A 24,138-nucleotide genomic window follows, 5' to 3' on the forward strand; every position below is an offset into this window, starting at 1 on the left:
AATTATTTTGAAATACCTCTTTCATAATTTTCATAGGATTCCTTTATCGGCACGGATTGGTATAATTGATATTTATGTGTTTACTTCAAGTAAATCTTAGAGTTAACTACCAACAGATACAAAATATGATCTCCAATAATATTCCTTTCTTCAGTTAGAAGCATCCTTTCAATTGAAAAAAGATTTACAAGACCTAAAAGGTTTAAAGGGTGCAATTTTAATGTTGCTTTTAATTGTAAATTCTTTGTTAGTAAATTTAATCTTATTCTCATGTTGATTCTTATTAAATCTAAATTTGGTGGAACGCACAAAACACGCCATATGAAATTTGATAAAGTTTAAGGGTGCAAAATGGAAATTCTAAAAGCTTGAAAAAACAGAAAGCGCATATATTAACCAGAGGCCCTTCATTTTTATTATCTATTAAAAGACATTCTAATTTTAAAATATTTAAAAAGTATTTTTTCCCGCTGCAAAATATTGTTGACGCGTATCTTAAAATTTTTTATACTTAATTTAAATGATTAAAATTTAATTAAAATTTTAAAAATAATATATAAAGGGAAAAATTTAAAAAAAAATATTAGAAATAGACACATAAAATGATATGATGAAGGTCATAAAAATAAAAATAATAAACTATTAATTTATATGTCTATTCTTCAAATTTTGTTCTCTACATATTATTACTTTTAAAATTATTTTAGTTTTTCTAATATTTTTTTGAATAAAAATAGAATCGGATTTATTTTTTTATTATGACCAAAATATAGGTGTCTATGACTATGACAAAGATATGGGGTGTCTTTTGAATTTTGCCAAAGGGAGGAAAAAAGGGAGACTACCCTCTTCTGACGACGCCTCGGCGGCAGCACGATAAATCTCCGACGGCAGAAAAGCCATCCTCGCTTCGGCTCCGACTTCCTCCTCGTTGAATAGGTCCAACTCAAATCTCATACAGGTACTTTTGCCGACCTCGATCTCTCCGTTTCTCTGTCGAATAACCCTAATCTGCTTTGAAACTGGACTGATTTCGTTCCTTGTTCACGGATCTCGGATCTCGACGAGGCCAGACGAATCTAAAGTTTCGATTTCGATTTGAAATTTGTTTTGTTTTTTCAATCAATTTCAAGGTAAGAAGGGAAGAGGATGACGAGGTACCATGTGGGAGGAAAGGTGGTGCACGAGGTCGACTTGCTGAAGCTAAGGCATTGGACATGGCGCCTTGACATTTGGCCCTTCGCGATTCTCTATTTCATCTGGCTCCTTGCGGTTGTCCCTAACATCGATTTTAGTGATGCTTTCATCGTTCTCGGAGGGTTCGCGATCTTGCACATTCTCGTGCTGCTTTTTACAGCCTGGTCGGTGGATTTCAAATGCTTAGTTCAGTTCAGAAAGGTGGGGGAAAAATTCTGATTTTTGATGTTTCTATAGTCGGGTGGCTCTCTATAATTTTGAGGTTTTATAGGGTGCCTCAAATTGATTCCTTCACTTGGTGCTGCATTGACAGTTCTAAAATCAAAATTTATGTTTGTGTTGTTACACTAGTTGGTTCTTACTATTTGTCTGGCTCTGAAGAGGTTCCTATTATGATTTAGTTAGAAATGATTCCCAAATCTATTCTAGAGGCGTATTTAAATAATGTTCAAACTACATTGATTGCTTAACTTTGTATTCACTGGCAAGAAAATATAGTCTTGTTCATGGCCCTTCCAATAAGAGACAACTGGTTCTTCTGTAGTACATTCTTGGTCTTTGTCTAATTAGGTAGTTTTTAAATTTTCATCCTTTACTACATTGTTTTGAATTGGGGGGTAGCCTCTGTCATGCAAATTTTTTGATAATGATCTTTTGTTTTCTTTGTTGCATCAGGTCAATGACATTCATTCGGCAACTTCATGCAAGATAATACCCTCTAAGTTTTCTGGTTCAAAAGAAATTGTGCTTCTTCATACAAGGAAACCTGTACGGTGGTTTCTCTTTTTAGATAATATTACCTTGCACATAGATGTAATATGTCTGCTACTTCCTGACTTCTGATTGATTCTAAATGCTTTCTAGATAGAATGAATGTAATATTGATGAAAATATTTTCTTAGAAGTGAAATTGAAGGTGTATTTGATCACCACGAGTGTTATGTGATTGCCATTTATCTGTTAAGTTAAAGTAAAGATGTTACATAGTAAATAGGGATCACATGCATTATTAAATGCGATGTTTAGTGTTTTAGTATTAATGGTGTATATATGAGGATCCATGATGGGTGTATTAACATTAAGAAATACATTTTGAAACAAAATTAGGTCAATGTAGATATTTGAGGATGTATGAAGCATGTGCATTTTTAGTCTGCATGCATTGGTTAGTCAATTTGAGTTACTTAGGATGGGGGTTTTGGAGTTGGCTTTACTGTTCAGAGTTCTATATTACAGTAGTTTTTGTACACTCCTAAAGCATGCTGAGGGTAATTTATTAACAACATGCAATTTACAAGTCATTAACAACCATTCAATTTAAAAACATTACCAACTTATTAACAAAATAATACATGCAACATAGTATAAACCATATGACAAAAATCTCCATGGTTTGTTAATTCATCTTTCCCTTTTTCTTTTGAATATACCCCAATAGTTAGCTTCAAGTCATCAAAGTTATGATTGCCCATGCAACCTTCACATTTCCACTATTCAATTCACTTCCAGAAATGGATAGTAGAGGGATGAACCACACCTAGGGACATAGTTTTGTTGCGAAAAAGTAATGAAAAAAAAGGCTATGCAAAGATTATTTATCCTCATTTACCTGATAGGAGCAGAAAGAAAAATACAAAATACCTATTTTGCTCAACATCTCCTTCCAATGTTTGAAGTGACAAGCCATCCTGTGCATATGCAAAATTTATTGTTCTGTTCATTGATAGGCATGCGAAACACTTAGCACAAGTACCAAAGTTGGGAAGAGAGGGGGAAAAAAGTAAAGAAGAAAAATTGAAGGAGAGAAAGTTATCGGAGAAATAAGGTTTTGTGACAAGTGTTGTTGCAAGTAGCAAGAGTGGCGGGGCTTCTGGCCGTCTGCGACAGCGAATGACTGTTGATGGTAGCGACAAACAATTGTGAGCAATGAGCGATGGACGGTTGCGAGGGTAGGAGGCCTGCTTGCGAAGCATGAGCCTCCAGGAATCAAGAATGGTAATAAAAGAAGAAAATAAATAAATAACCTAATTAAATAATTTATAATCTCATAAAAATACCATTAGCCTAATTAAATACGGTTGGACTGGAATATCTTCTATATAAATTTGGTTTGGCTTGGTTTTAAATGGACAAAAATAAATCCAAATTGGACTTCAGTTTGAATCTACTTGATCTTAATCACCATATTTAACTTATGTTTATACGTTTATAAAACTCAAAATACTAATTCCATTTAGCTTAATTAGATATCTATTTTTTTTAAAAAATAATTTCAAATATAAAAAATTTAAATAAATAAAATTTAGTATTAATATCATTAATGATTTTTTTTATGTTTTGAGTTTTATAACATTTTATTTTAAGAAACTTCCATTTTTAAATTTTAATGTGATTTTATGAAATTGTCAAATTTAATTCAGTTGAGTTTGAATCAAATTTCATATATTTATTTTTTAAAAAATTCATAATTATAAAATTATGTAAATTTAATTATAAAATTTAAAATATAATTTAAACCTAAATATGATATTTGAGGTTTCAAAATTTAAAATATTTTGAGTCTTTATTTTTTTTGTTTACTCTAATAATTATAATTATGTAGAACTAATGAAATTAAATAAAAAAATATTAGAATTTTAAATTATTTTATCTAATCTAATAGCTTTTTCTAATTTATCATACCAAATATAAGAAAAGAATATTTAATGTTAAAGTTCTTATGAAATGCTTTTAAATAAATTTCATATAATTACATAAAAATATATGTTTGTTTCAAACAAAATTATATCATCAAAAATGATTTTTTTAATCAAAATATGAACTCAATAGTCAACATTTGAAATATAAAATTAATAGCAGGCATCTAGAGTAATCAAATATTAATAAAAATATATTTTTTTAATTAATGCGTATATTTATATTTAAAAATCAAAAAGTATCAAAATTGTATAGCCATTACATGATACAGTACTGAAATCGTTTCATTTTGCTCTTAGACCGAAACTCTGGCATGACTTTAAATTTTAAACCTTGACTTTTGCTTGCCTTCACCTTGTTAGCGCCTCCAATGGTTGTTGCATCTCAATCGTTAGTGGGGCAATGAGTTTTGTAGGGAGCCTCTTGCTTGTGGGCAATTGACAATCTCACATGTGACCGATGGGTTCGTAGGCAGGTGGGCATCAGACTCGAGAGGAGGATAAATAATGTGGAAGGAGGAGTGGGCATTAGGCTTGGGATGGTGAGTAGTGGGCTCGTGGTAGGTTCATGGGAAAAATGGGTAGGTGGTGAGCATCCATCTTGTAGTAGGGTGGCGAGTGTCTGACTCATGGGAGGGCAATGGGCTTGGTAGGAGAAGCAGAAGAGAAAGAAGTAAGGGTGGATGAAGGGCACATGGTGTGGTGGTCGGCTTGTCGGTGGGCGATGGACTTGGGAGGAGGATAAGCAAAAGAAGAGGAAGGAGGTACAAGTGGTGGGCTCTGGAGGAGTTAAACAAAGGAAGGAGGACATTTGACTTGGGCAAGACTGAGATTTCACGAGTTTTGGAAGGAAAAAGGCTTTCTGCATTAGAAATGAGGCACTCAGGACCATGAAAAACTAGTTTTTCTTCTGCTATATCTGGGAAATGAGGCACATAAATGTCAATTAGATTAGTTGTTTTACCTCTTATATAATGCTCTATTCTAAACTTTTTTTACTGGTGTGTTTGCTGAACCAAATTTGATAATTTTAGATGTTTCTAAATTTAATTAAAAATTCTTGAGTGTACCAAGCATGACAATTCTGTATTTCTTTTAATTTTTAACTAATGGAAACCACCCGATACTTAGAATGCCATTCTATGTGTGAATCTGACACTATGAATCAAATATTCCCGTCATGCATACTATAGAGATGAACTATATTGTAACAAGATTGTGTGCTGCATGAAATTCTGGCTAAAATGCTATCACATTGAGACCTTCATGCCACTCCCATTTTTGGGATGGTCTGCAGCAGGCCTTGGTCCCTCAGGACTTAGTTACAATTTAATCATTTGCATATAAATGGACAGTCAAAATACATAATTCAGGCAAGAACAGATATTCATACATGCATCTTGGATTTTGGTGGCAATTGGGTGGAGCACATTTATTTGTTTGAGTTTCCTTATCATAATCTTATGCAAATGGTTTGATTTGAGGCCTTTAATGGACAAAGGCTTTGGTCTCTGACTCTCTGAGCATTAAAACAAGGTCAGTGAGAAACAAATGTTGGGTCACAATTGTTACAATAAGATGCCAAACTTCTTTGAAGGTTTTGACATGATTGGTTAGAAAATGTTGCAATACAGAATATATTTGCTAATTATTGTTAGTGATTCAATATGCTCTTTGCCTTATTATATATTACAAAGAATAATAGTATCTTTAGTTTACAGGATACTTCTTATATTAACATTGCCATATTGGTTTGTCTGCATGCAGGTGGTAGGGTCATCAGCATCTTCAACTGAGAATGCCAACGAAATATATTTTGTTTTTCGAAAGCAATGCTTCAATTTTTCTGCAGAGAAGAACACATTTTGCAAGCTACCATACCCTACAAAGGAATCATTTGGATATTATCTCAAGAGCACTGGTCATGGATCAGAAACTAAAGTAGCTAGTGCAACTGACAAGTGGGGGCGAAATGTGTAAGTTTTCTGCTTCTATGAAGCTAATAACATCATATACTTGAATTTGTTTAGACTCAGCAGCCCCTGCATTAATTCAATTCACCTGAATCCTTAGATCAACTAAAGCTGGAAACAAATTTGTTTTGAACTAAATTATTGATCTTTGCACTTCATCAATGCAGTGTTTGATGACAAATGGATCTACTTTAAGTAGTTGAGAGATTCAAGAAGATATTATTAAATAAGAATGATGGTTAAAATGGCAATATGTTTCTCGGTTTTGTGACAGTATTGTGTCCCATTGGACAATTTGTAAGATCAGGGCATGCTTTAGATATGATTTTGTATTGCAAATTAACAAATAAGACACATATTTTAGTGGTTGATAAATGAGGATGGTGGGATAAATGAAAGGAAAGAATAGAAATGTTCTCATTCATGAGTTGTTAGGTGTAACCTTTATAATGTTGTTATAAAATAATTTATAATGGTATACACATTTCAGAAGACCACACAAATTCTATACTTGACATTCTGACCAAAAAAATTCTATACTTAGACAAGTTGAATCAATTGTATATAGGGAGACTAAATGAAGCTTGACTAGATACAATTTAGAAAAAATCTAGATGACCTTGATATTATTACGAATATGGCTGTTAGTTCAATGATTGGAAACATTATTCTAAAAGATTGGCCACATAATCCACTTTTGAGGTAGCATAAGCTTGTGTGGTGAGGGACACATGACATCGGCTTATGGTATCATGCAAACTAACCTAACCAATACCTAGCTAAAGTCCAAGTCTATCCTGATTTGATTAAGCCAATTTTAGCCATATAAACATTTTTTAATTGCTTGATTACACATGTAGCCTTTTCTCTCATATTGAATGCCTAGGTTAACATGCATCGCTATATGTTATGCATGAGATATGGATTACTTAACTGTGAATGAAACTTATATAGAGTTAAATATTACTTAGGAAGATTAACTAATATTTTGAGTAACGAGTATAATTTTTATATCAACTACTTAGGTAGTATGGTCAGCATATTTATCCACATAACAGATATGAATTAGGCGGTGGATTGATTGCATACAATCTGATAATTTTGAAACCTTAATGGGAAATGATCATTGTAGTCAACCCCAAATAGGAGTTTATGAGTCTTGTTATTGTTGTGATAATGAGTATTTGCATCTATTTGTATTTATATGAGGAATAACTGTTAAAGGTTGTTTTCTTCTAGCATTGTTGCTAGGGGTGTAAATGAGCCAAGCCGCTCGTAAGCTATTCGAAGCTTGATTCGATAAAAGCTCGTTTGAGCTCGTTTAATGAGGCTCGTTAAGATAACCAAACCAAGCTCAAGCTTCACAATATTCGGCTCGTTAGCTCGTGAACATGTTCGTTAAGCTCATAAATCAACTTTTAAATAAAGATAATAATAGTTTTGATATTGAATTTATAGATTTTATACTCTACTTATGAAAAACATAGACAAATATATTAAATTTATTTATTAGAATAAAATTATAAATTTTAACAAGAATATTATAATTTTTTTAAAATATATAATTTAGTTTTTAATGAATATTTAAATTTATAATTTATATTTATTAAGCTCGTTTAGGCTCGATAAAAGCTCGTGAGCCATGAATATATTCGTTAAATAAAGCTCGAGCTCGGCTCGATTATAAACGAGCCAAACTCAAACATCAAAGAGTTCGGCTCGGCTTGACTTGATTACACCCCTAATTGTTGCTATACAATGTTTCTTTCCCTCTACTGATATGTGAACCTTGTGGGGATCCTGTTGTATTTTCAATTACTTGGTAGACACTGAATATTTTAAAGAAATATAAAAGCCTTATATCTAGCATGATGTGAGGTCTTTATATTCCTTCCCATTGATAGAACAACAGATGTTTATTTTCAAGTGCACTTTAACTTCAATTGTTACTACTTGATATTATTTTGGATTGCAGTTTTATTTATTATTACTATTATTTATCAATATAAAGGTAAGCTATAACTTAGTCCCATTACCATGATAGTAAACTTTATTGATAAATGGTTTCAGCATATTGCTCTTATTTGCTAACCTTTTTTTATAGGTTTGACTACCCCCAACCTACATTCCAGAAGTTGCTGAAGGAGCAAGTTATGGAGCCGTTTTTTGTGTTTCAAGTATGTACAATTATACATGTATTTGCAGTATCTAAGGTTGTGTACTGCAAATTTATTTGCACTCAGTTTTCAGTTGATTTTTCTGTTGTAGGTCTTCTGTGTTGGACTGTGGTGCTTAGATGAATACTGGTACTACAGTTTATTCACACTAGGTATGCTTTTTCTTTTTGAGTCCACAATGGCCAAGGGTAGATTAAAAACTCTGACCGAGCTCAGACGTGTACGAGTTGATAGTCAGATGCTGATTGTGCACCGTGGTGGGAAGTATGTATATAATGGTTTATGATGTTTTTTTAATGAGTCATTATATTGCTGACTGAACTCTTTGAGCTCTAGGTGGGTTAAGCTTTCTGGAACGGATCTTCTTCCTGGAGATGTTGTCTCTATTGGTCGCTCTGGTCAGAATGGGGAAGATAAAACAGTTCCGGCTGATATGCTTTTATTGGCTGGAACTGCCATTACCAATGAAGCTATTCTCACTGGCGAGTCTACACCGCAGTGGAAGGTTGTTACAACCTCAAAATACTGATCTAAATTGTGCCTAGATTTTAAAAACAGATCCATACCTTCCAGTGTTTCTGAAATTTATTTATCAGAGTCTTCGCACTATCCGTTTCTAGATAGTCCATGTAGCTCTAAATAATCACCCGTTATGAGTGAGACATACTGGTTGGTACATTGCCTTGTATCTAGCTGTTCCATATGGCAAGGAGAGAAGTATGGTGTTTGCTTGGTTGATGGCCGATACACCCTTATTAAACTCCCTTCACCCTCATTCATCCCTTAGCTCTCCTCTTAGCCTATTTCTCTCTTAAACAGTTCTTATTTTTAAAATTTTAATTTATGGAATTTCATCTTCATGCTTCTTCTATGGTGCTGAATCCTAGCCTCATTCACATGAAAACATGCTACAACATTTGAGAATCTTCACCGTTAGAAATATACCATTGCAATTTGGTATCATATGGTGGAGGTTTTACATGAGTTTGATAACTTCTTGTCAGCAACTATTTTGATGTTACCAAATACATAAAATGCTTGCAACTTTGTTGGGTTTTCAATTATTCCTTGATGGATGACAAGCTGAGAGCATTAGGAAGATGAGGAAGAGCTCAAGTTTGGAGCAAGTGTTCTATTTTGAGTGTTGGAACAATAAGTGTACTGTGAGTTTGAGGGTAGAGGGGACAACTTTAAGAATTTTGAGATTCAAGCTCTTTCATCCTCGAAGTAGAGTATGAATAAGCAGTACAAAGCCAACATTTATCTCATAATTGATCAGTCGTAGGGAAATGGTCAAGTTTAGTCAAGTAGCAGCAATTCTTCAACAAAAGGCTCTTGTCGACATATGCTATAGAATTCTGCAACAATTTGGGTCAGAGTTCAACACATGATATATGCATCTTTGATTCAATGCCACTTCTCTCATTGTCGAGCTGATAGAGTCATTGATATTGTGTGAATGTCTATTGACAAGCTAGTTTTTATTTATGAAAGTAGTATCATATTTTAGCAATTTCAAGAAGGTAGTAAAAGTTGGTTCCAGGTGGTATGATTAATATGTGGGCGCTCAAGTAGTTAGCATTAAAATATTATTAAAATAGGATCATATATATGGTAAAAACGATGGTGAAGAAAATCATAGTTTTAAGTGGATTCAAAACAATAGGATAAAAATGCAAGCTACTTAAAGATATGGTAAAAAAGATAGTGAAGAAAATCATAGAGGTACCTTATTATGAAGAGGATCACCTTGTAGAGAAGAGTGGTAAAAATATGACAAAAGTAGTCACAAATTTAGAGAAAACATTCTAGGGCTAAGAATAAATCCTGAAAAATTTAAGAATATATGAGGAGAAAAAACAAGAGAAGGAGAATAAACCTACCTATAGAAGTCATGGAAGGAAATATGGTTGGGCTGGGAAAAGGCTGGAAAGTGGCCGACGTTGAGTGAAGAGAGAGTCTTGACGTCTCTAGAAGTAGCAGGCTTGGGTGAAGTGGGATGTTGGACAGCATATTAGAAGATTTGGGTTAACTTTATGAATAAATGAATTCAAAACTTTAAAAGAACAGTTTTTTTTTATTATAAACTGGCCTGGACAAGCTCAAATGGACTACCTAGGCTGTCTAGGCGGTCTGCGTAGATTGGTTTTTAAAATGCTTGCTTACTAGGGTTATTTACCACCTAAGTAAAGCGACTGCCTGTGGTGCTTTTTTATAACCATATATTTTAATTTATATTTTTCATGTGCATATTGGTAGAGTAGAACGATAACGGGATATCAAATTTCTTCCATTTCAATCGCGACCCCCCTAATGGATCAATGTGTCAGGGCTAAAATTAAGGAGAAGGTGCCTATCCTTAAAGACCATATACAGTTATTTTTTCATTCAAGAGTCATCTTATTCAACAATGACAAATGTATAAAAACACACTAATGGCCAAAAGTTGGATGAGTTATACATCAATGTACATCATCAATTTTCTCAGTTATTGTTGCAGGAAGGTTGTTTGATAAATCAGCTAAGTTATTGGCCACTACCAAAGCATAATTTACACATACGAGAGGAGGTTATGTAGGAAATTGATGCTAGGAAATTGTCTAAGTTGTCATTTAACTTCAACAGAGCTTGTTTGTCAAACTGTTGGTTGAGACTTGAGAATTCTCCTGCATTATATGGACACCTTATGCAACTGTTGCATTGATGATGATGAGGGATATCAGTGATATCTCAACTATTAACACACTAGTAAAGAAGACTTAAGGGATCATGAGGCTCATCTTCAACCACCATTTGGGTGCATGTGTTAAATCAACTAGTAAGGCACTAGTAAAGAAGACTTGAGAGATCATGAGGTTCATCTTCAACCACCATTTGGGTGCATGCGTTATGAAGAAACACACTAACGACAAACTATTATAACTAGTTCCACCCAATTTACCACAATTTTCATCAACTTAAAGTCCCTTTGTCGACCCCAATATACGATTGTTGACCATGTTCAATTGTCAAGAATGGCTGAGCTCCTATTTGTAATGGGGAAGAATGGAAAGGAGATTGAGAGGGATCTTCATGCGTGCCGAACATTCCGAGCATTAGCATAGTATCATACCCATCGACATGATTGGCATAGGTGGTATATGAGAGATTAATTGTGTCGATTAGGATCAAAGTTAGTTATTGAAATGAAACGTTATGCAACTCAACACAACATGAGATCACATCGGGCTGATTAGATGCCCAACTTTATTTTCTTCCTAAAATGTTATCAACATTGAGAAGAAAGAACTTTCTCTTCTCCTATGAATTTACTTACCTCCTTTTCTCCCTCAATTCCCTTTTCAACAGCATGCTCACCTCATGGCACTGTCTTGAGACAATTTGTCCACCTACCCCACCTCAATTAAGTCACCTTACCCTGCCTCATAATATAAATTGGATGAGATAAAAAATGCAGGGTAGGGAAGGAATGAAAATATTTTTATTCCTTGCCTTGTTTCGCTCACGCTGCATGAAATTGAGCTTAAAATATGTTTATAGACCATTATATATATTCTTTGAAGTTTTATTATCTTGCCTTGAACCCAACCTGCATGAGAAGGAAGGTATGGGAAAGAAAAGTTCATCTCATAATCCTCCTGCTCTGCACCTTCTTATATGGGATGGAGATGAGAAGTTAAAAAATGCACCCTCCTCTCTATCTTCAACAGAGTAGCTTATTGTTGCTTCTATAGTGGTCCTCCCCATCTCCTGGTTTTGATACTTTCTGCCATTGGAGCTGCTTGTTGGTTGCAACAAGTAGCTTGTTGGCTGCTGCTTCTCAGCAGAAGAGGTTGGGGAGAAAAAAAGATTAGGTAGATGGGTAAAACATATTTTATTAATTTCATTTTTTTTTTTTTTGCTAATTTTCAATGTTTTTTCTTCCTTATTTTCTACCTTCCCAAGAAAATAAGTTTTTGCGACTTTCATCCTTTTACTATCTTCTCTCAACATTTATCTTCGTAGTTTTTGTCTTTTCTAATAAACATGCCCTTGGCCAATTAGAATACATTACTTGATAGGTCCAAATGATGACAATGATCTCAATAGTAGTAAAAACATACTAAGTGAGGGGATAAAATGACAATCATTCCACTCATCAATTTTATCCCAATCCATGAGCATTGAATAGGATTTTATTTATGCAATTGAATATTCAGATCATGTTCAACCTTATCAACACCTTTATGTACCAAGAAAGATCAGTTAAGGAAACAATTGGTAACATGATTTCTAGCTCCTTAAATACGATTATATGCAAGCTTCTTTGATGAGTACTTTAGTTTGAGATAATTTGTTAGTATTAATCACACAACAGCTAAGAGTTATCTACCTTTATGCATATCTGGATGCATATATTTTCGTCTAGAATTCCCAACACTATGCCAATTCTGGTATTTCAGATGGCTAGAAATGGCTTGTTCTTTATGCGGCAAACAAAGCTATTATTCCCATTTCTATGAAATGAGTTTTAGACATGGGAACTTGAAACATATTACATCTACCTTAGTTGATACCAACCTGCTGCTCCAATTTGAACTCATGATGGTCATTTGTTCTAAATATTAGGATGTAACTTGAAAAATAATTTTTTTTTTTGGCTAGCTACTGTGCTATTATTTGTGTACACCAGGTTATCATACTGGATGTTGGTTATTACTTTCTTGATTATTTAAATATAATTTCATATAATTCTACCCTCGTGCTATTCAGTCAATCTTGACATAGTAGGATTATTTGCTAACATATAGAGGTTAAAATGTATTTGGAATTAAATCCTAGAGGATAAGCCATCGGACAACCTGTCATCACATGGAACTATATCAAGCATTAGTATGAACCAATACTTGTGCTAGTCTGAGCGATCACCATTGGTCTAGGAATGCTATTTTAAATACTGCCCGATGCAGAACTCATTTCCTGGAAGTAGGCAATTATATACCATGGTTTCCTATGTTTAAGCTCTATGTTATTTTTGGACTATGGATCTACGATTATGTATCTTCCCTGAGATTATATTACCTAAGAGATAATTGGTTTTAAAAAATTATTACCCATCTTGTATAGACAGCAGAGAAGACCTTTTCCACTATGCTCAAATTGAATGAAGGGCGAATACTTAGGTACAGAATAACTGAGTGAACTTTATAACTCAAACACTATTGAGTTCGGTTGCAAAATAGGAGGAATAATCTTAGTTTTTGTCCAAAGCATTTAAAATGAGAATTTAAGTGATAACTTCAAGCAAAGTGTTAGAAGGCATTTTCTTTGATTAATGTCTGTAAATATTGTTGTTTGATTTAATATGTTTGAAAACAGTATTTACTTAAGAGACATGATTTGGACTTTGCTGATCTGTAGATCATTCTAACTGTCCAACATGGTAGTGGTATGCTGATCCTTTTGTATGCCACTTAAGTTGACTTCCCGTGGACTGATTTCCATTGGTCAGAAATTGTGATAGTGGTGAGGCATTGAATATGTTGAGTTAATGGGCTGGTATCTCTGTTGTTAACTTGGAATATACTTGGGGAAAGTTGTTCAGGATTTGGGTTTTCAAGCTATACTCTACTAGAATTGCTTAGGTGGTCTTGTATAGGTAAATATCTGACATTGGTCAAAATTATTTCCTTCAAATTATTTAACAAAAACTGAGATTCAGTTGTTTTTTTATGTAATCTCTATTACAATTTCTTTCTTACCTACACTTTAGTGGATTTTTTTGGATGTCTTTGTTGATTATGTCAAAATTCAATTGTGTAAAAGAACTGAACACATTAATACATGTTGGGGGGCATTTTCATGTATGTTTGTGTGTGAGTCAAATAATGCCATATTTTTATTTTACAATTTGATCATATCTACAAAGAAAATTTTCTGTATTTGATAAAGCAACTACTTCTCAGCTCCAAAGCGAGTTGTGTGTGTTCTCTTTCATCTTCAAGCATGGGAGAAAGTTTTGTTTTCAAACTTTTTTTACTTATTTCGATCTAGGCTTCATCTTTTGAGTTCTTTCTGAATGAAAAATTTGTCTTTAGGTTTCAGTTGCTGGACAAAGTCTTGAGGAAAAGTTGTCTATCAAAAGAGATAAAAATCATATTCTCTTTGGTGGAACAAAGATATTGCAGCACACTCCTGATAAAGTAAGCCGTGTAAAGTTCATGTCAACTTTCATTTTATTTTCAACAACAAACAACAAACTGTTAACTCCTACTCATGTCAAATTATTTTTACTTTCAATAATACTTTCTTGCTTTGATAGCCTCTTGCTCAGTATGATACTTTGTTCTTTGCATTTTAGACATTTAACCTTAAAGCACCTGATGGAGGGTGTATTGCTGTTGTGTTACGAACTGGATTTGAGACAAGCCAAGGCAAATTGATGCGAACAATCTTATTTTCCACGGAGAGGGTAACTATTGATACCTAGTTAAAATGCCATAATTGCAATGTTGTTCCAACTCCCGTGGGCATATATTTTTTTTTTTTGAAATTGCTGATTCAGGTAACGGCAAATAGCTGGGAAAGTGGTCTGTTCATTCTATTTCTGCTTTTCTTTGCAATCATTGCTGCAGGCTATGTGCTTAAGAAGGTAACACAAAATTTCTCCCTTCTTTATATACAACAGAGTTCAGTATGGTTTTTGTCAAAATTTTCTAGCATTGTCCTATTATTATTCCCTTATTGCGATGCATCATTATTTTAACAGTCCTTTCTGTATTTAGGGGTTAGAAGATCCAACCAGGAGCAGATATAAACTTTTCTTGAGTTGTTCACTGATACTCACTTCTGTGATACCTCCTGAACTTCCAATGGAGCTTTCTATAGCTGTCAATACTTCTTTAATAGCACTTGCAAGGCGTGGTATCTTTTGTACAGAGCCATTTAGGATACCATTTGCTGGGAAGGTCAATATGAACACCTTATTACTTCTTGCACAAAAATAATGCTGCTTATGATACTCCCATTAACAGAAAACTTAAACCTTTCTGTAGGTTGACATATGTTGTTTTGACAAAACGGGAACTCTCACATCAGATGACATGGTACCAGAATGATATTTCGAGTTTTTGCTGTTATCATCCTTTCAGATTGTAACTTGTCTTCCCTTGAGTTCCAGGAATTCCAAGGTGTAGTTGGTTTGGATGATGATGGAGCTCTACAGACTGATATGTCTAAATTGCCTGTGCATACTGTTCAAGTTCTGGCTTCATGTCATGCTTTGGTGTTTGTAGAGAATAAACTGGTATATTTATTAGTGTAACTGCTTTTTTGCATAACGATTACACTGTCCCAACACATGACCATTTGTATTACCTGATTACAACTGCAGATAAATTCTGGTCTGTTGGTTTGCAGGTTGGTGATCCTCTTGAGAAGGCTGCACTGAAAGGAATAAATTGGATATACACGTCTGATGAAAAGGCTCTGCCCAAAAAGTAAGCTGTACTCACCTGGGAAGGATTGACATAGACTTGCTAACCTTCCTTTTCAAGTTATTGATCCTAGTCTTATGCATCTTACAATGTTTCTTTCATGTTGCAAAACGTAGCACAACTATAGAAAAACTATATACTAGTGATATCATCTCTTGTGCATATGAGGTACTGGGAATCTTTTCCATCTACGCCAATCTGACACAGAGATGAATGTATGATTATTTTCAGTCATTTGCTACAAATTTCAAAAGTTTGCTCTAGGTCACTGATCATGTGAGATTATATTGATAAGCTGTACTTTCACCATCATGCTCCTCTGAACTGTGCACTCTTAACTTGAACTATTGAAGACTTAAATTTTAGGAGACATTTTATACCTTGGCTGATGCTTATATGAGGATGTTATGTGTTTTTATCATTTCCATTCCATGCACTTAATGCATTGATTGCCAATAATTTCTCTCATTAGTAAGCTGCTTTGTTCGGCTTATTGTTTCTCTGTCTTTGAACTTAGTCTTTAATATACCTATGTTTTTTTAGAGTTTATTTCAAGTGGGCAAACTTATAAAGTCATTAACATGTTGATTAATCTTTACACACAACTGGAAGAGTAACTGACACAGGGCATGAGTCTCATGGATTATACCGACATGCTATGCCCTCATTTCATGTGCATTTGTAGCTAAATCATTTCCTCTTTAGATACATAGGTTGCTCGAGTCAGCCATCTTTGTGAAATTTATGTGGGATGGTTTCTAGTCTCGTTGGATTTTAGAGTCTTTAGTCTGAGTCTTGTTAGTTAGAGAATATGTTCTGTTTTCATTCCTAATAATGTCAATAGATGTGTTTTTTTTCCATTATTTTTCTTAAGGTGCGTTTGGTTCAAGTTATCATGTATAACCTTGGTGGTGTGATTACCAGGTAATCGCATAACCTAGGTTATGGAGAATAAAACATACCTAATGTTGTTTGGTTTAACATTAGGTAATACAACAAAAACTTATTTGTTTGAAAGTTTTAGTGTATAATCTAGTTTGACATTTACTGTATTACCCTTGTTTCAACACTCTTAATTATTTCTCAAAATATTTTTTATACATATTTTGACCTTTAAAATATTTATCCCTAAAAAAATTTATATTACACTCTTAATTATTTCTCAGAATATTTTTATAATATCTTGATTGATCCTCGTTTAGAATGTGGACCATTGTTTTCATTGCAATAAAATGTTATGATAATAAAAAAAGATAGGAGACCATGTGATATCTTAAAATATTATATTTAAATGAAAAATAACAACTAGCAAGAATTTGAAGCGCGACAAGAATCAACACATAAGTTTTTAAACATCAATTCGACTATACAAAATCTTTCAATATTAAAAAAAAATATTTATGCATTTCATAAAAGCAACAAAGGAAATCAAGACATTCATTAAGAAAAGTTGCATACTTAACAAATTCTCATTACAATGTTATTTCCAGCATTCAAAACTAATTGGGATCATCACACAAGATCCAATTCAAGTGACAGAAAAATGAAAAATTTCCAAAAAAAATATTGTATTGTTAAAGTTGTAATACAATTCAAACTACACCTTCATCAAAACGGAGATTTCCACATTAAAAAAATATATATATAGCATTAACAATTTCAGGCTAGAATACATTCTGGCAAATGCTTAAATATTAGTTGTAGAAAAAACAAAATAGCTGAGAAATACTGAAAAATAAGAAAACTCAAGTTTCACAGAACTAAGGCATGAAAGTTCATCCAAAAGACATTCAAAATAACATCAGCCATGTAAACACCAGTGAAAATCTTGTAAATTTTGAACCTCTCTAGACACCTCTCATGATTAATCTCTCCTACCTTACTTCTTAGAGGTTTTGCGCGAGTTGATTCCCAAAGGCCTCGCCTTTTCCTCACAAGACAGCTCGTCTTGGCGTTTGCAGCTTGTCACTATGAAGCAGGAGAAAACTCAAGTTTCACAGAACTAAGGCATGAAAGTTCATCCAAAAGACATTCAAAATAACATCAGCCATGTAAACACCAGTGAAAATCTTGTAAATTTTGAACCTCTCTAGACACCTCTCATGATTAATCTCTCCTACCTTACTTCTTAGAGGTTTTGCGTGAGTTGATTCCCAAAGGCCTCGCCTTTTCCTCACAAGACAGCTCGTCTTGGCGTTTGCAGCTTGTCACTATGAAGCAGGAGCATCAAGAGGGCCTCCTCAGCGGAGGAGATTGGTACGGCGCACTGGTGGAGGCAGCGCGCGGAGCAGGGAAAGGGAAGGGCGATGATGGGAGTGGGGATAGGGGTGGAGGATGACGACGTTGACGAACTGCTGGCAGCTCTGGGGCACAATGTCCAATCGTCGGACATGGCCATGGGAAGAGGCGTCGTGGCCAGTGATGACCCATTCCCTTCCTATCTTGCAACTGACACCGTTCACTACAACCCCTTGGATATTTCGACTTGGGTGGATATTATCCTCTCCAAGCTCAACTCACCTCCTCCCCCTCTCTTGTCGCCGCCCCCGCCGCCGCATTTCGATGCCCCATCTCCCATCAATCGGTAGAATCGATTTCTGGATCTTCCACCTTCTTTGTCTAAGTAATCTACCAGCACCATCGAGCTTCCCCTTGCTAGGGTTTCGCGAGTGGGGATGACTCCGAATGCCTTTGCTATTTTTCATGATCGCGAGTCTTGAAAGCCTTTGCGAGTTTTGGTGGGTTATGTTTGGGTGGATTGGGATTTGACAAATTTGTAAGGGTATTTTTGTCCCAAAGGATAAATATCGGAGGTTAATTTTGGAAATTTTTTTGTTAACCCCGAATAATAAAGAAAAACCTCATTTTCTGAGGTTTTCCCATTTCAGGTTGCATGTCCCATTTACTGACGTGTCAGACATGCGTCATGACTAAGAAATCACTATTATCTTAAACCAAACAAGGTTTTTACCGATAACCTTGGATAGATAACCAAGATTGTCAACAATAATCTTGAACCAAATACACTCTTAGAGTAATATGATATATGGTGTCTAAGTCATGCCTATTAAAAACTTGATTCAAATATTTTATTATTTTCATTGATGACTACTCTAGAACGACATACTTTTTTGTAATGAAAGAACATTATGAAATCTTTTCCATTTTTATCCCCTTTGAATTGAGTAAGAATCTAGTTTGATATATATATATATATATATATTAAATTTTTGAACAGTTACAAGTTAAAGAATACCTTCAATATGTTTAAGTAATTCCTTTCTAGTCAAGGTATCCTTTATCAGTTATCCTATTGCCATACACCCCAACATAATGGCATCATTGATAAAGAAACACTTGGTGGAGGCAATCCATATATTACTAATTCACATGGGAATCCTCTCGAGTTTTGTGATGATGCAGTTCTCATTGAATATTCTGCTTGCTTTCTTTTCTTTTTCATAGTTTAATGGCCTTCTGCATTCTCTTTTTTCATGATTCCATATACCATCTCACATACTATCTTCCACTAGATGTTTTTGTTTTTTTTGGCCCTCTTTTCTCCATGTAGAGAAAAATGTCTTCAGATTTATTATGTGCATCTTTCTTCACTATCATTTCTTTGGATTTATCATGTGTATTGTTGATTCTCTTTGCCTTTTTATGTGTCTTTTTGTGTGCTCGAACATTTAACTCTAAGTTATTAGTGAAGGTATTCCATGATCCTACTGTGTTTTCTTTCACCATCTTCTCCTACAGAGAGACCAAGACCTGAGACTTTGCCATGAAATAACTAAACTAGAAAGATCAAAATCTGAGCATAGATGCTCCTCAAGACTCCTTTTCTCTCCCAACACCATCCCCACTCACAAATCTTACCTCTAATTTGGACCTTCCAGCCTGTAAAAGGCACTTGCAATGTACAATGTTACATCCTCTTTCTCATTACATTTCTTATGTTACTTTGTCATCCCATTACTTTGCATTTGTATCTTCTTTAGCTGTATTTTTCATTTCTAGGACCATCTCAGAAGCACTTTGCAATCAAGATTAGAGATAGGCTATGGTAGATGAGATAGCAACTTTGCATTCTAATGATACTTCAGAGCTGGTTCCTCTTTTTCCTAGCAAGTTTATAGCTAGTTGCAAAGTTGTGGTTATTGTTAAATTGCCCTCTAAGGGTATTGTGTCTTGGAAGGCTTGGTTGCTGGCAAAGGGAAACCTTAAATCTATAGTCTTGACTATCTAGTCAAATTTCTCCTATGGTTAAGATTGTTTTAGGTTTACTCTTTCTTACTTTAGTAGCAATAATTTCTAACTTTTAGTGCAATAGAAAATCATTGTCAATGGTTTTTTTGGTCAATGGAAAATTTTCTTTTGGTAGTGGCCATTTCTTAAAGGAAAATTGCTATATTTCTGAAAAGAACGAAAGTCATTTTTCCTGTTCATCTACAAGCTTTTCATTCTATCAATAAATTCTTTTCTATTGTCTAGTTTAGACCATCATTTGTACAGGCCAATCTATGTGTTGGGTCTGAGTTGGTTGATCGCCAGGCGATCTGATTTGGGTCAGTTGGATAGAGTTATTAAATTAGGCCTGTTAGGTAGGGTAATTTGAATGGGCAAGTTGGCCTGGCCTGAGTTTGATGGGCCAATCAGTCTAGGTAGGCCAGACACGTTACACAGTCTTAACTAAACTAGACAAGGCTTTGTCATGCCAAATTGTATGTCTGTCTCGGAAGGGAGGGTGTGTGCTGGATGAGAGACAATCAGTGTTGGTGGTAGGTTAGATGTAATGGTCACTCTAATTGGGCAGGTTTGATAGGCCAAATTGTCTGACCGTCCATCCTGACCTTGAGAAAGGAGAAAGTATTTTCCTATATGCACTATTAACACAATCGATCAACAAAAAAGATCATCTATTTTCCCAAAGAAAGTTCTCCTTAGCAAGAATCATAAAGCCGAAAGTGTACCTTCATCAACATTTAAAAACCAAGGACCCAAATAATTTGAACTCTATTTTTAACATAATGCTCTTTTTAGGTAGAGACATTTGCATTTTATATTTAAAATATGTGCTTGATATGCTTGAGGAAGCTAGTATACTAGAAACTAAACCGATATTCCTATGGATCCAAATGCTAATCTATTGTTTGGACTGCCACTAGGTTTGAGATCTCATTTACTTTAAATGACAACAGTCAAATTTGTTGAGGCTCAATGCTTTGATCAATAGGAGGCAACTCTATAGATTTTGCAATACCTAAAAAATATAAGGATCTTTTATACCTTGATTGTGACCATCTTCATATATATATAGGGTGCACAAATATAGATTAGGTTCTTTTCAACAAAGAGGGGTTCCATATCAACTACTGTGTTTTTCTAGAATAATATGTTGGAAGTGCAAGAATTAAAACTAGGTCAAGTGCAAAAGTATAATACTCTATGGTTCTTGCCACATATCAGTTTATCTACTTAAAATAATTGATGATTGTATTTAGTGATTCCACTGTGCCTATGAAACTATATTGTGAACTATAAAATCACACTACCATGGACATTAATTCTAATAGTCTTTCATAAGAAGATGAATTATATAAGCACCAATTCTTACTTTGTCAAGGCAAGATTCAAAATACGTTAGCCATCCATCTGTTAATATAATAGAATTAAATAGGCAACAAAAAGTTAAGTAGTCACTAATACAATGGATTTAATGTGGTTCAAGTAACTTTGTCCCACGTAATGGTCCTACTGACTTATTAGGTGGGTCACTGCTCAGAAATCACATAATAATGGTATTCTCTTTTAAAGAGGTTGTGAAATCTCACTTAAAGTAATTTTCTTTTCTCTTCCAAATGGTATAATTAAAAGAACTTAAGCTCTGTTCAGGTCATCGAGAGTGCTTGGAGACACAAAAATACAACTTTCAAATAAAGGATATCAATATGGTTGACTATTTCAAGGTTCCCTTACCATCTATTTATAGTCACAAATCGGCCTTCCCTTCAAATAGTGGATAAGACGGCCGTTATTATATTTGATTTCAATTAACTCAAATCATGGTCAGTTGACTGAAATCTTGTAAAAAAATCTCATATCTGAATCTCATCTTCCAACAATCATCTTAGTCATGACTAAATTCTGTTCCAATCGACATAAATCCATTTAGTCACTCTACACTCTACACCTGATTAGTTAAGTCGTTTGTTTCAATCAGTTGTAAACTCAAGCCGAAACAAATCCTTTCTGTTTCTTGAGCTGAAAACTTGAGTCGACCACCTAATCAATTCAACTCTTTAGTAGACTAAAACAAATCTTCAATCAACTTAATTTGCTCGAATTTGACCTCAATTGTTGACTTCGACCTAGAATAAACCTTGTTCCTTAGTTGAGGCACTTCTAGGCGGAACCTATATTAGAACCCCAAGATTACAATCTCTTGTAAGCTCTTTATCTAACATGCCTCCAACTCACAATGCTAATGATGCTCCTTGTTCTCGAGTTCAACTTGCTAGGTCTTTATTCCTTCAAAGTGTCCAAGCCCTTCAAGCTTGGTCTGTTTTTAAGTCCTTGATCTAGATTCCGAGCCATCAAACTAACATCCTCTTGAAAATGCAAATCCACCTCGACACCTATTGAGTTATGAATTACCTGATCTACAATCATTCTGCCAAGCTCCTCTTGGGCTTTCATCTTGCTCCAATCTCCTATCAACCTTGACTTCTTGAATTCTCTTGTTAGTTCGAGCAACCTGGCTACCTGGTTAACCTTCACCACTTGGACCAACTTTGGTAACATGGGTTACCTGTCAAGATCCTGCACAATTGACACACATGTCAGAGACACAATATAAATCTAACTTTAACCCTTCGTCAACCTTGACCGCTTGGGGCATGACTGCACGAACAAATATATAAAGAAAAAAAGATAATTAATTCTTTTACTTCTAATAATTAATTAGCAAATTTGGTAAGTAAATCTTTGAGAGTGCCTAGAGTTGTATCTTTGTAGCAAATTGAGTTTCTATTAAAGGGCAGTGTTATGGTTCTATTTATAATTATTCAAATATACATGGATGTATATATAAAATATAATGAGGCAATCTGTCGACTACCTAGGGAGATGAACTCTAATCATTTCTTTCACAACAATATCTAAGCTATGAAATACTTCACTAAGTAATGTTAGGACGGGCATTAAATTGGGGTAGCATTAAATTGAAAACTAGGGCAGACACAACTTAGTTTTATTGGTTTGAAACCAAATCTATATAAATCAGCATTGAAAAAAAAAAAATCAAAGTTGAAATTATTTTGATTGTGTTTGGCAGGTTGTTTCGATATTAAAACAACTTGAATTATCTGTTTGGATTCGATTTGCTTCAGCTTGAAGCCAAAAATTGAAAAATGACTATACAGACAAATTAAAACCCAATTAAAGTATTTATGTAAACAAGTTTCTTTTTGAAAATAACAATAAAGATTACTTTCTAACAATGAAACCAATAAGCCAATAACAATAAGTGAACATACTAACTTACCTCTGTATACATACATTTTACATCTTCATATGAAATCTAATAGTCAGATTTGATTTTAATGATTTGTATAAGTTCAAACCAAAGTGGATGATTTTACCCAAATTACAAACTGAAACCAAGCTGATAAATAAATAAATCAATTTTTTTGATTGGGATCAATTTGGTTCTGTTTAATTTATTGGCTTCAAGTTAGATGCCCTACCCCTTCTGAAAAATATGTGTTACTTAGGTAAATTGTTTCAAATAAATGATGCTTCTCAACCATTTCACTATCACTGTGGATAACAGGAGAAGGTTATTGATTTGGTTTGAAATGTATCTTACATGCGGATCTCATTTTGTCGGCTTTCTGTTTCTAATTTTCAAGACAATAAACTATTCCATCTTCAGGATTCTAATTGACAGTCTGATACTTCTATGCTGACATCTCTAGATATGGTAATAGAATATGCACTGAAGTTTTCAATCATGGTGATTGGTCCTTGAGTTAGTAACTAAACTCAAGGGTGTGTTGGCACTCCATGGGAATGTTTTTAGGTCCTGATAATTTTCTTGAATGGATTGAAGTAGATGATTGCACATGATCTGATTGTCTGTCTAGTATATTACATTCCCAAACTTGTTCTCTATTAAAATTGGATTGTAAATCTTTCTATTGAAGATCTTATATTAGTAACAACATTCAACAATTTTTAATGGGAAGATTATATCAAAGTTATGTTGAGAGTTCACTATTTTCAGATTTTCGCATGCTAGCTAGTCACCCTATATGAACAATGTGTATGAATATTGTGTTGATTATTTGATTAGTTCATGAATATCCATTAACCTTAAGATCTTCATTTGAGGTTCAGCATGTTGAAGAAAACAATTTTGGTTGTTACTTAGCTGAACTGAAACTCTCTACATTAGTTAGGTTGTTGATATCTTGTTCTTTCTTCTATGCTCTACAATTTCAAGTTGAGTACTATTTACATCCATTATGGATTTGCACATTCTTCCTGCTTAATATTTATTATTGCAGGTTTATTTCTTACTTTCTTTTTTCCCTTCTGTTGTGTATTCCTATTTTAA

General features: G+C 34.2%; 1 protein-coding gene across 1 annotated transcript in view; it reads left to right on the plus strand.

Annotated features, from left to right (window-relative positions):
* The first annotated feature begins 802 nt into the window (after positions 1 to 802).
* Positions 803 to 24,138, plus strand: part of LOC121980403 (probable manganese-transporting ATPase PDR2) — a 30,343-nt gene continuing 7,007 nt past the window's right edge. Inside the window, exons 1-14 of the mRNA XM_042532424.1 lie at positions 803 to 961; positions 1,134 to 1,398; positions 1,873 to 1,965; positions 5,661 to 5,869; positions 7,971 to 8,043; positions 8,135 to 8,307; positions 8,380 to 8,548; positions 14,121 to 14,225; positions 14,384 to 14,494; positions 14,588 to 14,674; positions 14,808 to 14,990; positions 15,078 to 15,128; positions 15,203 to 15,328; positions 15,442 to 15,521. Coding sequence (XP_042388358.1) covers positions 1,150 to 1,398; positions 1,873 to 1,965; positions 5,661 to 5,869; positions 7,971 to 8,043; positions 8,135 to 8,307; positions 8,380 to 8,548; positions 14,121 to 14,225; positions 14,384 to 14,494; positions 14,588 to 14,674; positions 14,808 to 14,990; positions 15,078 to 15,128; positions 15,203 to 15,328; positions 15,442 to 15,521 — 1,709 coding nt within the window. The 5' untranslated portion in view covers positions 803 to 961; positions 1,134 to 1,149. The remainder of the gene's footprint in view (positions 962 to 1,133; positions 1,399 to 1,872; positions 1,966 to 5,660; positions 5,870 to 7,970; positions 8,044 to 8,134; positions 8,308 to 8,379; positions 8,549 to 14,120; positions 14,226 to 14,383; positions 14,495 to 14,587; positions 14,675 to 14,807; positions 14,991 to 15,077; positions 15,129 to 15,202; positions 15,329 to 15,441; positions 15,522 to 24,138) is intronic.

The sequence above is a fragment of the Zingiber officinale genome, chromosome 5A (genome assembly GCF_018446385.1).
Source record: "Zingiber officinale cultivar Zhangliang chromosome 5A, Zo_v1.1, whole genome shotgun sequence".
NCBI lineage: Eukaryota > Viridiplantae > Streptophyta > Magnoliopsida > Zingiberales > Zingiberaceae > Zingiber > Zingiber officinale.